The sequence below is a fragment of the Typha latifolia genome, chromosome 3 (assembly GCF_019914945.1).
Source record: "Typha latifolia isolate L0001 chromosome 3, TyphaL0001v2, whole genome shotgun sequence".
Lineage (NCBI taxonomy): Eukaryota > Viridiplantae > Streptophyta > Magnoliopsida > Poales > Typhaceae > Typha > Typha latifolia.
Window position 1 is genome coordinate 5,740,444 of NC_133088.1, and position 15,887 is coordinate 5,756,330.

The 15,887-nt window shown below is 38.9% G+C and overlaps 1 protein-coding gene across 1 annotated transcript; it reads left to right on the top strand.

The window, feature by feature from the left end:
* Window positions 1–13,577: 13,577 nt before the first annotated feature.
* On the top strand, window positions 13,578–15,887 carry LOC140785344 (protein EXPRESSION OF TERPENOIDS 1-like). The gene is made up of 3 exons (XM_073133213.1): window positions 13,578–14,066; window positions 14,152–14,800; window positions 14,919–15,887. Exons 2-3 carry the CDS (start codon window positions 14,197–14,199, stop codon window positions 15,272–15,274), a joined length of 960 nt encoding a protein of 319 aa, XP_072989314.1. The 5' UTR covers window positions 13,578–14,066; window positions 14,152–14,196; the 3' UTR covers window positions 15,275–15,887.

Here is a 15,887-nt window from a genome sequence, read left to right on the forward strand (position 1 = left end):
TCAATAGTGTCCTAGATCAACTCAAAGCTTTCTATCTTTTGCTCTCCTACTTCATCCTAACTAATAGACATCTGACATTTCTCACCATGTAACACCTCATAAGGGGCATTCTAATACTAGAATGATGATTATTATTTAATTAGATTCAATCAAAGGAAGGTGTCAATTCTAACTAAGTTTCAAATTAGCAACCAAAGCTCGCAACTTCATCTAATGTTTGATTGTCTATGCTGATTGACATTTTATCTAAGAATGATAAGTGCTAAATTGTAATTGGGACACTAGAGATCTAGTAAAGTGCCGCCACAATCTAGATATAAACTTGGTATCCCAATTCGAATTGATGGATACTAGTGCACCATGGCAGGCAAAGATCTCGTCCCAAAACATAGTTGCTCATTGTTTCATTGAATCTGTGGTGCTAACATGAAAAAAATGTGTTGACTTGGTCAATCGATCAACCATAACCCATATAGAATCTTTTTTCTTCATAGTCCTTGGCAAACCAACTATAAAGTTCATAATGATAGGCTCTCACTTCCATTCAGGAATGGGTAGAGATCTAATAGTCCTTGCAATTCTTTGGTGTTCAATCTTCACTTGCTCATAGATTAAACATTAAGTCTCAAAGTCTACAATGTTCCTCTTAAATCTTGGATATTTTATAGATTTGTGAAAATCAGATACACTTTTGTCTCTCTGGGATGTGCAATATAAGAGGTTTGATGAGCTTCCTCCAAAACAAAATCTCCTTTTAGAGTTTGCCCATATCTAGTACACAAAATCAATCTCCAAACCTCAATGCCTCCACTTCATCAATATATAAACCTCATTTTCTCAAACTTTGAACTTGTTGCAAGATTTATTGTAAGTGTGGATCCTAACTGCACAACTATGATCCTCTTTGCTAATGTCGGTCTCACAATCAACTGAACTATTATCCCTAAGCTCATTCCTCTAGATGTAATAGAGACATATATTTTCTGCAGATCTCTCAAGATGCTATGCTACTAAGTTGTCAAATAAGTCAGATTGCCCATATACTTCCGCCTCAAGGTGACAGCTACCATAGTTATCTTCCCTAGGTGATAACTATGGTGCAATCATAATCATTCACTAGCTTAATCTATCAATATTGCATTAAATTTAGTTCCCTCTTAGTTAACAAATATTTCAAACTTTTTTATTAATAAAAATCTCACACTTCCCACCATAAAGGTAATGCCTCTAAATATTCAATGCAAAGAGTAATACTGCTGGCTCCAAATCATGAGTGGGATAATTTCATTCATAGTTCTTGAGTTGCTAAGATACATAAGCGACAACTCTGCCCTCCTACATTAGGAAATAGCTCAGACCCAAGTGTGAGGCATCACAATAAACTCAATAGTCAACTCCAATGTGAGGATGTAGATCTCATCTTCAATTGGAACTTTCCTCATATTATGTTGTCCACACAAAACGCTAGTTCTTCTGAGTTAATACGATAAGGGGATTTAAAATTTTAGAAAGTACCTCTACTAAGCATTGATGAAAATTAGTGAGCCTAAGGAAATTACAAACTCGTGATGGTGCTTGACTGTTTCCAACATATGGATGCCCTCTCTCGAAACAATACACTTCAAAAATACCACCTCGCTAAACCAAAACTCGCATTTATAGAGCTTAACTAAAAACCTTCTCTCCTCAAGGACTATAATACTATCTAAGTATGTTCTTCATGTTCTTGCTCTGAGACTCTGAATATATTAAAATCAACACTTACCACGACGAACCAATCTAAAAGGGATGAAAAACTCGATTCATTCACTTAAGTGAAGATAGTTGGTGCATTGTTTACCACAAAGGGCATAACCAAGAACTTATACAAATTATAATTAGTGAGGAAAGTGGTTTCGGGAACATCTGCTTCCCTAATATCCAATTGAAGATAATTGGACTTTAGATCAAACTTTGAGAAGTAGGGGTGGCAATCGAGTCGGGTTAGCCAGGTTTGGATTAGGTCGGGTTAGGCAGGTTCGGGTCAGGTCGAGTTTGAGTTGGGTCAAGATAGTGCTAACACAAACATGACCCGTTTAATAAACGGGTCAATTTTTCTAAACACGAATACGACTCGTTTATTAAACGGGTAACACAACACGGCCCATTTAACCCGTTTAATAAATGGATTAAATTTTTTATACAACTCGTTTAATCCGACACGACCCGTTTAACCCGTTTAATAAACATGTTATATTTTTTATTCAACCCATTTAACCCGACGACCTGTTTAACCCATCTATACAACCTATTTAACTCGTTTACATCGACTTAACCCATTTACACGATAACACCCATTTACAAAGATAAAAAATATCACACATTTACACAAATCCAACAGATTTACAATATTACAGAAATATTTAGTAAAAATAAATTCAAATTGGCTCAGCTTTTGGCGAGGGAGGCATCGTTAGAGTTGGCAAAGCGGTAGCGGCAAAGGCAAGGCTCTAGGAGCTGGCTCCCATGGCAGCGAGCTTTGGATCTGCTGAGGAAGATGAGGCGGGGGAGGTAGTCGGTGCGACCGAAGACGGAGAGGCGGTTGGAGGAGAGTAAATGTAGCAAAGAGAGGAGAGGAGGGCAAGCGAAGATGTGGACGAGGACGGAGATGGAGGCACCTGATGAACCATCGGAGAGGATAGTGAGAGGTAGCGGAGGCGATGGTAGGCAGAGAAGGGGATGGATTCATCGCGATAGGTGGCAGACGGTCGCGGCAAGCAAAGATAGGGAGTAGGGACAGCAGCACTATGGCAGGCGGAGACTATAGCACCGCGACAAGCAGAGATGGGTAGTGTAGACACATTGGTAGGCAGAGACACGGTGGTAGGTGGAGATGGGGAGTGGAGACAGTAGGCGGAGATGTAGGTGGTGATAGGTGGAGACACGGTGGCAAATAGTTGCCGCCGGAGAGAGAGACGGGGCCAAAATCTTTCAAAATGTTAAGGCAGTTGGAGAAGTGGAGAGTGGAGAGAATGAGATTTGAGAGAGAGGGTTAAGTTAGGGTTTTAGTTATATATATATATATATATAAACAATTGGCGGGTTGACCTGACTTGTATACTTAAACGAGTCAAAACGGGTTAGTTGTATAAACTCGAACATGATTTATTTATTAAATGAGTTAGACGGGTTGACCCATTTATGACATAAACTCAATTAAGAGCTATGTTATCGTGTCGGGTTATCAGGTCGTGTCAAATTTTGCCACCTCTATTGAAAAGACACGAGCATGACGTAGTTGATTAGAAAGATCCTCAATGCACAGTATAGGATATTTATTCTTTACTGTCAAATCGTTAAATTATCAATAGTCAGTACAAAGAGGAAGGATGTCATCTTTGTTCTTAACAAAAAGGACTAGGCTTGATGAAACCTATGTCCAGTAAATTATCGATTTTCCCTCTAATTTCCTTTATTTCCTTTATATGTGATAAAGTGCCCTAGAGAAGGATCCTACTCTTAGAATCAGATCTTTGGTGAACTTGACTCCTTTATCTAGAGGAAACCCTCAGATATCCTTAAAACCATCTAGAAACTTCAGAACCACTAATAAGCCAATTAAGACTCAAGCCATGCTAGACTTATCGGACATGACTGCCACTAGCTGCTGGTGGTGCATTTGTTGATGTTTATACAATTGAAATTTTGTGCTATTGTTAAGTTGTAAAATAATCTCCTTGCTATAAATAGTTAATACTGGCATGATAAATAGCTACTAGTCCATCCCAAAATCAAATCTGCATCTTGAGTGGTATGAGATCTACACTAAAGTCTCATTCTCAAAAAGTGAGGGTCCAAGGCTTTATACTTGGTGAATTTCTAAGAATCACCCATTGGGTAGGTCCAGGGTTAAACAGAATCCTAGCAGTATAAGAGAGTAGGGTTATTGTACTGATCCATGTATAATTAAATATTTATAACTAATTTTCACTTATCCTATTAGTTTTAGTCAAATAATGTCACCACATCATGAGATACCTTAGCATCTTGCTTAGTCATGACAAATACTTTGATCGGTATGTCCACCTCTGCCTTCTTTAGAAGACCTCGATTGAGCATAACTTCATCATCTACTTGCAATAGTACTAGCTCCTAATGCTCTAGAGATAGCTAGTGTAGTTGATGTGACTGGCTTGCCAACTAGGAAGGGACAATGCAGATGAACATGTCTAATCTGGCCACAATGGTGGCATATCATACCTTGAGCGCTAGAACAAACAAGGGATAAATGACCTCTCCAATCACGTGTAGTAAGTCCTCCCCTATGGTGCAAGCGATCGTGAATATCCCCCACTAACAGCAATACCTAGAACTACCACTAATCTTTCATCGCTAGCATATGGCTAAACTTTACTAGGACCACCCAAAATTTAAGAACCAGATCTACTCAGAGTCATCCTATAACCAACAACACCAACATAAGGATGAAACCATGGTCAATAAGATATAGAAGGTTCGCTCCAACTTGACCCCCCTCCTCGGTGATACCTATCAAAATGGCTAGGACATCTAGCTAGTCGCTCTTGTCGATTGGAGTGCTCCTCGAGCAAATCTCTCTCAACTAGGTTAGATTCCTCGCACTCTCCACCATCTCTTCATAGGTCAGATTCCTCGCCATATTCACTTTCTTACGGATCTCAGTTCGAAGATTTATCTTGGATTGTTCAAGTCTGACAGCATCATTTGGTACAACTCTAGGGGCAAAATGGGTAGCGTGTTGAACCTCTCATATTATGCTACGGCCATATCTTTCTACTTCAACTAAATGAACTCCCTTGTCAGCTCAAATTGTAAGGACTTCAAGAACTATTTTATGGTCAAAATTCATCTAAGAGCATATTCCAAGTAATGTGCTCACCTACAGAATGAGCCAACATCAAGCTCTTGGTCACCTTTCACCACTCTTCCGTCTCTCCATGAAAAAGAAAGGTAGCAAAAGTGGCTGATCCTCTAGGCATTCACATCCACGATCCACATGTTTGCCTCTATGTCGTGACAGTAAACACTAGACAATTAAGCTGCATAAACGGTTTAGTGGCCACGTGGTTTCACCTCCAGTCTGTTCAGCTGAGGCTAAATGCTCAAACAGCCCACTAAGCAAATTCGCCATGGTTGTCTCTATAGTGCAATCTCAAAGTTCATCTTTCAATTTCTCCTACTACCTAACAAAAGGCACAATGACCTCCATATTAGTGATTAGAGTGCCAAAACTTAGCTCATCTACTAGAGTTGAAGCTCCCTCAGAAGTAACCACACGAATAAGAGAGCATGTCTAGGCGGCAATCATATTAAGTTTAGGGTAAAGCAAATTATAGTTTCAATTTCTTACCTATATGTCATTAATGTCATTAATCTTCAATTAATCATGAACTACTTTCCTATGCCTATGTATTGTGATAGTATTATGAAAAAACTTATTGAATTTATGGTAAGCCTCAGCTCCAATAACAAGACAAAACACCTACAATAAAATGCATGTGCTCTTCAAATAGGCAAAGCCCACGTGGTTATCATGTGATATGTTAGTTAATGCTTTCACAAAGTATGCAAAGTAAAAGTTTAAATACCATAAATAATCTCTATGCAAAGTAATCCATATAAATAAATACCACAAGCGGCAACAAATCTCTAGAAATACATGTCTATGAAATATAATCAAAGGAAAAAAGCCCACGCAAGGCTATAACCCAACTAGTCTAAATCAAGTAACCAAAAATTGAAATGGAAGCAACTACTCCTCAATGTCAGCATCATCCTCCCCTACATTTATAAATATTCCAAGAAAGAATTGTGAACAATATAGCCTAGTAATTATTGTCTAAAAATAATCTAAAAGTAACATAAATATATGATAAATATTAAAATGCATGCTCATAAGTAAAAATATAAATTAAATCATCACTGATGAAATTTTTGCTTCTACCATAATCAGGACTCATATATATCTTATGTTATGCTCATATAGAGCCACAATATCATATATCATTATATGCCCTCATAGAGCTTTAAATCATATAAAACCATAATATTGAGGAGGGATGGATGTGTAGCAGTGTTGTTACCCATATATGCATAGCGATATTACATAAGACCAATTGTTTGTGGTCATCAGAATAAAGACTCCAACCATTAGTCCATACCTTATCTCCATCTCTATCATCACCACTCATAGTAGAATCATCGCACATGATAGAATTATCACTCATAGTAGAATCATTATATATAGCGGGACCATGCAACTAGACATCCTAACTCTACATTATCGAATATTACTAAAGCTATAGCACTTACCACATAATTATCTTTCTACTATTATTAAGTGTCTAATCTTTGTACAAAGCACTGTAATCGCTTAAATGCCACACAGGCTAATCAATCTTAGGCATAAACTACCAATAATATAAGTATTATATAATATACTCTATCATTAACCCTGGGTTGAATGAGTAAAGAGAATTTCTTAGATAGGACATGATTACTTAATGATTAGTGCAAGTGATATAATATCTCCTATCACATTATATACTAGTCATCAAGTTCCATATGCTATAACTATACACACAAATTCTATCCTGAATGAAGCGATAATTATTAAGAAACTAACAATTAGGTAAACAATGGACATGCATGTCATAATGCAATAAAGACATAAATCATCATGATCAAGCATTTATACTACTTATAGGATCTAATTTCACCTAAAATGTATCTAAAATGTGTCCAGCTTTACTAAACTATTGTGCTCCTCATGTGTCTCAACATCCTTCTCGCACGGTGATGGATGTAATAATTTACAAAAGTAATAGATACATAATTAAGATGGTCCTCTAGATCTAACTAATTACAGAAGCCATGTGCTATCATTCTGAGTCCGGGTAAGTTCAATTTAGGTATGTACATTATTATCCATGTAATAATGATATCAAATGTGTTAATGTCAATTCTAACAATTTTTAAAAAACACATGATTTACAATTTCTACTAGTCATCTTCTTAAATGCCTTAAATTAATAGAAAATAAAATTAAATAAATAATAAAAATAAAAAAGATAATGAACTTGAGTTTTGATGCAGCCTAGTCGTAGCCCACCTAAAAAATTTAGACAAATTGAATCCTTTGGGCCCAATAGTACTGCGTTGGGCTACACTATCAGACTGCAACTAAACCCAACCTAAGAGTGTTAGAAATCAAGCCCAATCCATCCTTACCTCCTTTCGCATCGAAGGAGCAAGAGGAAACAAAGGAGAAAGAGGAGAGAGTGGCTGCCTGCGATTACCATTGTCGGGGATTATAGACAACCTCCCCAAAGTGGGTGGTTGGCCCAAAAAAGATAAGAGACAAAGCATAAGATAATACTCATGGAAGTGATTAGATTGTACATTGGTAGCAATCTATGGCCAAGGTAGCCAATGGTAGTAGGGCAGCTCCTCCATGGATGGCGATCATATAGAATCTCACTACTAGTATTTGGGCCACAAGGGCACCAATCAAGGATATCAAAATATTTCTCCTAATGAGGCAAATGCATCGAGGTTGAAGCACACAACAGATCAGATTGGCGGCAATGACTTGACATGAGTTAAAAAACTGATAAGGGAGGCAAAATGGTGTAGCCTCCTACGCACATCTTGGATACCCAAATATAGTACCCACGACAAGAGGGTGATAAGACAAAGCTTCTCGAACCTATAAGAGGTTACAGGAGCCCATCAATCCCATCGAGCCCATCTCTCTCTCATAACCATTATGAGAGGGGAGGAAAGGGCAATGTGAGTGACATCTAATTGTGGTCGATCAATCATGTATTTTGTTTAATTTTTTTGGGTGCTATTACATTGAAAGACTTTTTCTTGATAGTTATATATTGAGACAAAAGTATCGACCTTAAGGATAATTGTGGTTAAGAACTAATTACGGGAAATAATACATTGCAGGTTCGAGCGAGCAATACAAATATTGCTGTGGGTATTGGTTGGCGGATTGTAAGTCCATCTTGTAAATGATAATGTTATTTTAGTGATTAGTTCGATCTTGGATTGAAAATGTAGTTTTTCACTCTTGGTTTAGGAGTATTTCCACATAATAATATGTCCATATTTGATTATCTTTTCACGTCTTATTTTTTACATACTATTAATTATAGCATGTGATAAATCCATTTTCTAAGTTGTTTTAAAATTTTCAAGGTATACATATGGTAGATTGTGATGTAGAAACTTTCCAAGTTCTATCATTCAAATATCTAGCATAGATTATGTCCAAATTGAGTTCAAATTTATTTTTTAGAGTCCATATCAGGTTTATTTTTCAGTGTCGTAATTGAAGTTATGTTACAGTTGTCTTATAATTGACTTTTCTTTTTTAGAGTTATTTTATGCTAGGATATTTCTATCTTGTAGAGTTTCTTTAGAATAGGAGTTTTATTTTTTAGTTGGAGTTGTTTTAGAAAAAGAGTTTAGTTTTCAGAATTTATTTAAGGTTGGTAACATGTAAAGGAAAATTATAAGTATATGGTAAAACCTTGTGTTAGATACACTATCTTTATTCAATAAAGTTTTCTTCCATATTTTATGAGAGATTTGAGGTCAGACACCTTGTTTTACAGGGATTCTAAGTGAAGTTTTAGCAAGATGCCAAATTCTTGGATCGGTGAGACGTTACCTATTTATCAAACATGAGTTTTCGTGAGATGTCAAACTCTTCTATTAGTGAGACACCATCCATTTATTCTATCTCATCCTATCCTCGTAAAGAATCATTGGACGATCCCTTACCGTTTGCACCAGTATGCTTATGTCGTTTTCTTAAGATCATGTTTATCTTATCCTATCCATGAATAGAAGCATTCCATGCTCGTATATACATTTAGTTTGCACACTTTGATGCATAGGATAAAATTTTTCCTTGTTGAGTATTAGACTCATTTACTATTGCTCATGTCAAATATAACCCGCCTGAATGATGAAGCACTAGGTTCCTTGTTATCTCTTTTAGTGAAGCACTATGCCACTTACTTTTCAGTTTATGTAAATGGATCATAGTATAATTGTCATGAATCTCTTCTTTTTCTGCATGTGTCTTGTGTTGTTTCTTGTGTTATTAATGGGAAGTTGCAGCCTGAGTCCTACTTTATGCTTCTGTTGTAGTTCGCATGTTAATATGCATGTGTAAGACCCGCGATATTTAAGTTGCTGTCTCCCAATCTCCCTCTTTTCCAGATGGCTTCAGCAATCAAAAACTACTCGACCCCAAAGCTCCAGTTCAATTAATTTCTTCTTAATTAATGCTGAGGTGTCCAATATGCATGCACAATGAATCACACATTTATGTAAACAGGGTAAACAAATCTTCTCGCATCTCCAATAGTAGTAACAATAGGAACAATTTGAACTATGGGCATTAAGACAGTGGTTAGATGTTTGGTAGATTTTTATATACTGAGAAAGACTAGCTATTTTATCTAATCAATAATTAAGGTACAGATATGGTCTTTCTCTCTCTCTCTCTCTTTTGAAAGTGGCGGTACATAGTTTCCGTTGGCGTAAAGACATACACATTTAGCATCTCTTCGTCAAAGATTTTGCGCATCAAAAGTTTTGTACGTGACTCATTGGGAACCATGCCACTCAAATTCCACGCGTATCCGCGTATATAGAGAGAGCGAAGGAGAATAGTTTTTTGTTTAAAAAAAACTAACTATAGGATTAGGGAACATAACATAGTAGCTGGAGGACATTAGAGAGAGAGAGAGAGAGATCTATTTCTTCTCCTGTAGTAGTAGTAGTAGACGACGACGACGAAGGCTTTCTTTTCTTTAGAGATGGGCATCACATGTGGGGGTTAACATCATCTAATTAATACTCGGATGGTGACGCCCAACGCTAGCTGTGTGTTAACGTTAACTCTCACACACGCACACACGCGCGTATATATTGGAAATAAATACTCGTCACATGGATTACCTGTGCCCAAGTTTGTTAGTTTTGGAGTCTGTGTCCTTTGTTATGTTGCACTAATCCCTTAGCTCCCTAATCTCTCTCTTTCTTTCTCTCTCTTTCTCAGTGTTAAGAGTATATGGGACTAAATATTATATTGGCGATAAGCATATATGCCAGCCAAGAGAGAGAGAGAAGAGTCAACTCCATGGGAGGCCACACTGGGCTCGAGAAGGAGAGACAGAGACAGGCTTATTGGGAATCACCCAAATCATTCACCCAGCAAATCTGCTCCTTGGGGGGGTGTCCTTTAATGCATTAATTTTCTTTTCTTTTCTTTTTTACACACAAACACCTCTCTCTCTCTCTCTCTCTCTCTCTCTCTCTCTCTCTCTCTCTCTCTCTCTCTCTCTCTCTCTCTCTCTCTCTCTCTCTCTCTCTCTCTCTCTCTCTCTCTGGGTAGGTGAATTGGAGTACATATGCTTGTCAAAAAGCTAGCTACATTGTAGTAGAACGACGCTCTAGTTATTGTTATTGTTTTGTTTTTCTTGGGTGCCATTGTTGCCAACTTGAGTGGATGGAAACAGTCAGACAACAAGTAGAGCACCATTTCTTTTTTGACAAGAGAAGAGACTAGTATTCCCAGAATAGTGAATGAATAACAAAATAATAATAATAATAATCATAAGATGCTTATCCATGCTACTAGATCTGTAAGGTTGTTACGGTCAATGATTTATTTAAAGATTGGGCGTTTGATTCGAGAGGTCAGGAAAACGAAATGATAATTATTACCTTTCGTAAGTTAATTTCAGAGCCAGACTGGAATTGTCTAATTATTTGAGACAAGAAAGTAGGATAAAATGGTAATGATAATTATTAAACTTTTTTTGAACTATATAACTTAACTTTTTTAGACTGAATTGAATTTAATAACTGTTGCTGCTTCTTCTTTCTTTTATCTTTTTCCTTAAACTAAAACCACTAAGAATAGGCAACTCGGACAACCTTTATATCAAATTAGTCAGGTATATATATACAAGATATCCTTAACTGATGTGAATTAACCTAATAGTAGTTTTATATATCTCATAATAATTAATATTCGAGTCAATGATTCGAAAATTCTGAACTTACCCTTTAAATCAATTTGGTGGGCATGCTGCCTCCTGCGGTGGAGTCATGATAACATTGCATGCTCTTTACAGGTAACTAAAGGGATTATTTGGGAATAATCTTAGAGATTAGAACAAGTAAATTGTGAACTTCTTTTGCATATGATTATAGGAGCAAATTATATATTGTTTTTGATACATAAAACAAATGAATAAGCTCATTCACATAATGTGAGCCACATGCTCTTCCTTTTAGTTATAATCATGCCTAAAATCTAGAGTAGGCCCAAATGTGATGTAGGCAACGTGAAATGCAGCTACAATATAATTAACTCTTGGGCAACTCCAATTTGACAATTGGCTAAGAAATTAAACACTACTTTAGATTAGTTGGCATACGAATTAGTGAGATGCAAGCTATAGGTATTATATATATATATATATATATATATAATGCATCTCTCATCTTGCAAATTAATATAACTAGCAAAAGGATGAGCAATCCAAGCCTTGCATTAAAAGGAGATACAGCGCTGTAGTTAGCAAATCTACCCCATGGTATATATTGTTACACCGGCATTCATACCTATGTTTAAATACAATTTTAATTTTATAAGAAAACTAATAGGAAAAGAAAAGGTGAAGGAAAACTAGTAATAATAAAAGCTTGCATGGTTTTGTGTTGCTCGCCAAAAGGGAACCACAAAGAGCAGTGATTGTGAGCTTTAGGAAGGAAGGAGGGAGGGAGGGAGGGAGGGAGGAAGGGGGACGCGGTTTCCGAGGCGTGGGGAGGTGGCCATATTCGGCGGGTTTACGGACGGGGAGAAGGAGCAATGAATGCTTAACAATTGAAAAATCCATCCATCGTACTGCACGTAAAAAGAAGCCGCAGAGCGCTTCTTTACTCCGTGGTAACAAACAGTAACCCCAAAACGGCAAAAATAAAGAACAAACGAAATTGGTTAGAGACGCATACGAGGAGGAGGAGGAGGAGGAGGAGGAGGGTGATCATCTTTTAACACTAATTTTAACCCACATTATCACCCAAACTGTGTGTACTCACTCGTCTTTATCCTCCCCTCCTCCCTTTTGCTTTTTTGCCAAGCAAAAAAATCAGTGCAAATAGTTTCGTTTCCTCCAAATTTGCAAAATTATATAGCGAAAAGTTCTTAAAGTTCTTTGTCTTTTAAGAAAAAAAGAAGAGAGAGCTTGTAAGATTGATTACTTTATTAGTTTAAACTTGATACAAGAGAAATATCTTACATTTAAAATAGACTAAACAATAATAACAGCACATTGTTAAATAAATAATAATTATTATAAATACTCCTACATAATCTGGAGCGTAAAATAATAACTCTGAAAAATAAAGTTTCTCACTTGGCCATTATCAACGGCACTAGACAAAAAACATAACAAGATATTTGACTTGTCAAAAAGTTGCATGCTGATTAAAATCATGTGGCTCCATCACAACCACATGAAGATTTAATATATATAAATATGTAATGCAATACAATACACAATAGGCATAAAAGACAAATATTAGATATGAGAATGTAATTTAAAGTGCATGATTCTTGTTGTTAAAGAAAAAATACAAAAAAATAATAATAAATTAAATTAACCCAAACAGTATTGAAAAAGAATAGTGGATTTGATCAAGTTGCTTAGTGGCAATGTTAAGAGGGTGGAGAGGAACAAAAAATTAGAGGTAAATAATGAATAATTAGTCTTACCCTAAACAGATATAGATATAATAAAACATTGAAGTAACAGAGACAAAATTATAACACATTAATATCAAGATGTTTTTACTTCTACTGCATGAAAAAGATGTCAGCCAATAATACATTTTGTGTTAATTAGGCTTAATGTCAGCCAAGCTGTTAATTAGTAGTAGAGATGTATGAATTATATAAATAATCGTGCCTATTTAATATGTTATGGGGGTAGAGAGCAATAAAAATTAGTGTTACCTTAAACGACATTTGTGCAGCTATTCAACAGATGGCATCTTAATGATGGTTATTTAGGGAATGAATTAGCTTTTTGTTTGTTAGGCAAGAATCGAGCTTATAAACAGGGGCAGAAAGAACAGCGGCATTAAAGCGACGCGGGGTCACAGAAAAGCACCGGGTTTTGCGGGTACCAAGGACGACCAACCAACAGCTCCCTGTCTGACACGTGGAGGAAGATCAACCCTCCGATGATGGTCGGACGGGGGAGATTCCCCTCCACGCGCACAGTGGAGCCACGTAGTAGATTAGACGTGAACCTTTTTTTAATCAATACCCATCACTGCCCTCATAATTCACTTCCTCCTCCTAATCATACCACGTCATGGTTCAAATTCAAACTTTCTTTAACGAGTTTTTTTTTTTTTTCTCTTTTGTTTTACTCTTCTTCTAAAACTCGGGAAGGTAGGGCGTGGCATAGATACAGGTAATTTGAAGGTTTAAAATGCAAAGTCGTCTTAAAAAAGGTGCTATATGCGAAATTACCCTTTTTCTAGAGAGAGATTGGGGTTCCTTTGCGCTTTGGGACAGTAGAGGGGAGGGGAGAGAGGAGAGAGGAGAGAGGAGAGAGGAGAGAGAGAGAGAGAGGAGGGAGTCATAAATGGAAATGAGGTACTGGCAGCGAAGGGTAGCAGACTCCATGGCGGCGTTGCAGTGGCTCTATTTCCGTGTCTTAAATATCCCCTTCAGAGAAAGCCAGCAGCAGCGAGATGAGTAGAGAAAAAGAAGGGTAGAGAATTCAAGAAGAAAGAGGAGAGAGAGAGAGAGAAGAGAGAGAGAAAGAAAGGCAAAGCAAAGCAAAGCACACCAAACCCCACCACACCCACACCACACCACAGCTTCTGATGCTGCCGCCTCTTTGCACAGAAGTGAGCAAAAAGGAAGCAAGAGAAAGGAGAAGAAAGGAGGAGAAGCAGAACCCCTAACAAAGCAACTATCTCGAATTCCATTATTAGAGGTACTACCCCAACTTTAGCTCCATCGAATTAAACCCTTCTTCGTCTTTTTTAAATTTATTGTTATCTCTGGCTTCTCTAATATAGAACAAGGATCACGGAACTTGGCATGGATTGAAGTAGGGGGAAAAGATGAGTGGGTTCTCTCTCAGTGCCGGCCACCGACAAGGCGGCGGAGGAGAGGACCAAGAAGCGGTACCACCAGACAACCTCTTCCTCTACGGCAGCGGCGGCGGCGGCGGCGGCGGCGGGAGTTCGAATAGAAACGAGGAGATCTCCTACACGAGAGGGTTTGAGCTGTGGCAGCAGCACCAACACCAGCAGCAGCAAATACAGAGGCAGCTCTATCCCTCGGGTGGGATGCTCGCCTTCTCCGATGAGCAGCAGCTTGGGGGCGGGAGGAGCAGTGGATCGGCAGGGAGGGGCTCCGGTTCCGGCGGCGGAGGCGTGAGCTGCCAGGACTGCGGTAATCAGGCCAAGAAGGACTGCGCCCACCTCCGCTGCCGCACCTGCTGCAAGAGCCGCAACTTCCAGTGCCCCACCCACGTGAAGAGCACGTGGGTCCCCGCCTCCAAGCGCCGCGAGCGCGCCGCCGCCGCCGCCCAACAACAACAGCAGCAGCAGCAGCAGCAACAGACAAATCGCGGCGCCGCGCCGCCCGGGAGCGGCGAGCCGTCGAAGAGACCGAGGGAGATTTGTACTCGATTCCCCTCCACCATTGTCGCGACTTCCTCGGGTATTACTACTTACTCGTCGCTTCTTCCATAATATATATGTATATATATATATATATAGAGAGAGAGAGAGAGAGAGAGAGAGAGAAGCCAACTCTAATATTTGACTGTGCTCGTTAGGTGGTGGTGGAATGGAAGGGGCGCTTAGCTTCCCAGCTGAGGTGAGCTCTCCGGCGGTGTTCCGATGCGTCCGAGTCAGCCCGATGGACGAGTCAGAAGACGAGTTTGCGTACCAGACGGCGGTGAGCATCGGCGGCCACGTGTTCAAGGGTATCCTCTACGACCAAGGGCGCGAGTCAAACTACCCAACCTCCCCGCCACGGTCGTCCGCTGCCGCAGCCGCGATCGCCATGGCACCGAGCTCGAGCACCGCTCCGGCTACTGCCGGGTTGTTGGATCCCTCCTCGCTCTACCCAGCTCCGTTAAGCGCGTTCATGGCCGGCACCCAGTTCTTCCCTCACCACCCTAGACCTTAGAAAGAGGACAAGGTACTCTTTTTTCTTTTGGACACTCCATGCATGGGAATGGGAATGCAAATTGAGGAAGAGATCTATTGCTATCTCTGATCGATCACATCGTTTAATTGTCTTCTTGGAATTTAATTGTGGTTTTGTTTAGCTGAAGGATTGTATTCTTGGGTTGGGAAGAGATGGATGGATGTGATGTGATGGGTAGAGTCGTTGGCTCCGGCTCTTGAGCCAGAATACAAGGAAGAAGAGAATGGAAGAAGTGAGAGAGAAAGAAAGAAAGAGAAAGAGAATAGAATACTAGATCTGGTGATTGCCTTCTTTATTAGTTTTGTCATTAGTCCTCTCACCAATCCCAACCTTGTAGCCAGAAGTAGTAGTGATGATTTTTATAACCAGCTGCCCTCCTACCCACATATGGTGGGTTTTCTCTCTCCCTCTCTCTCTCTCTCTCTCTCATGCACACAAACAAATTTCTCTCTCTCTCTCTCTCTCTCTCTCTCTCTCCCTTTCAGGCACTGAGATGAGATTATTCTCTTCTGAGGCAACTGCTAAGCAACTTATATGGTATGTTATCCCCAGTTTCTTTGCAGAATAATACAAGTGCAAGCATGGACTCTTA

What these genes read in the sequence shown, in the direction of transcription:
- LOC140785344 (XM_073133213.1), top strand. Translation starts at nt 14,197, where the DNA reads ATGAGTGGGTTCTCTCTCAGTGCCGGCCACCGACAAGGCGGCGGAGGA. An exon ending in CATTGTCGCGACTTCCTCGG is followed by an intron (nt 14,801 to 14,918) that starts GTATTACTACTT and finishes TGTGCTCGTTAG; the next exon opens with GTGGTGGTGGAATGGAAGGG.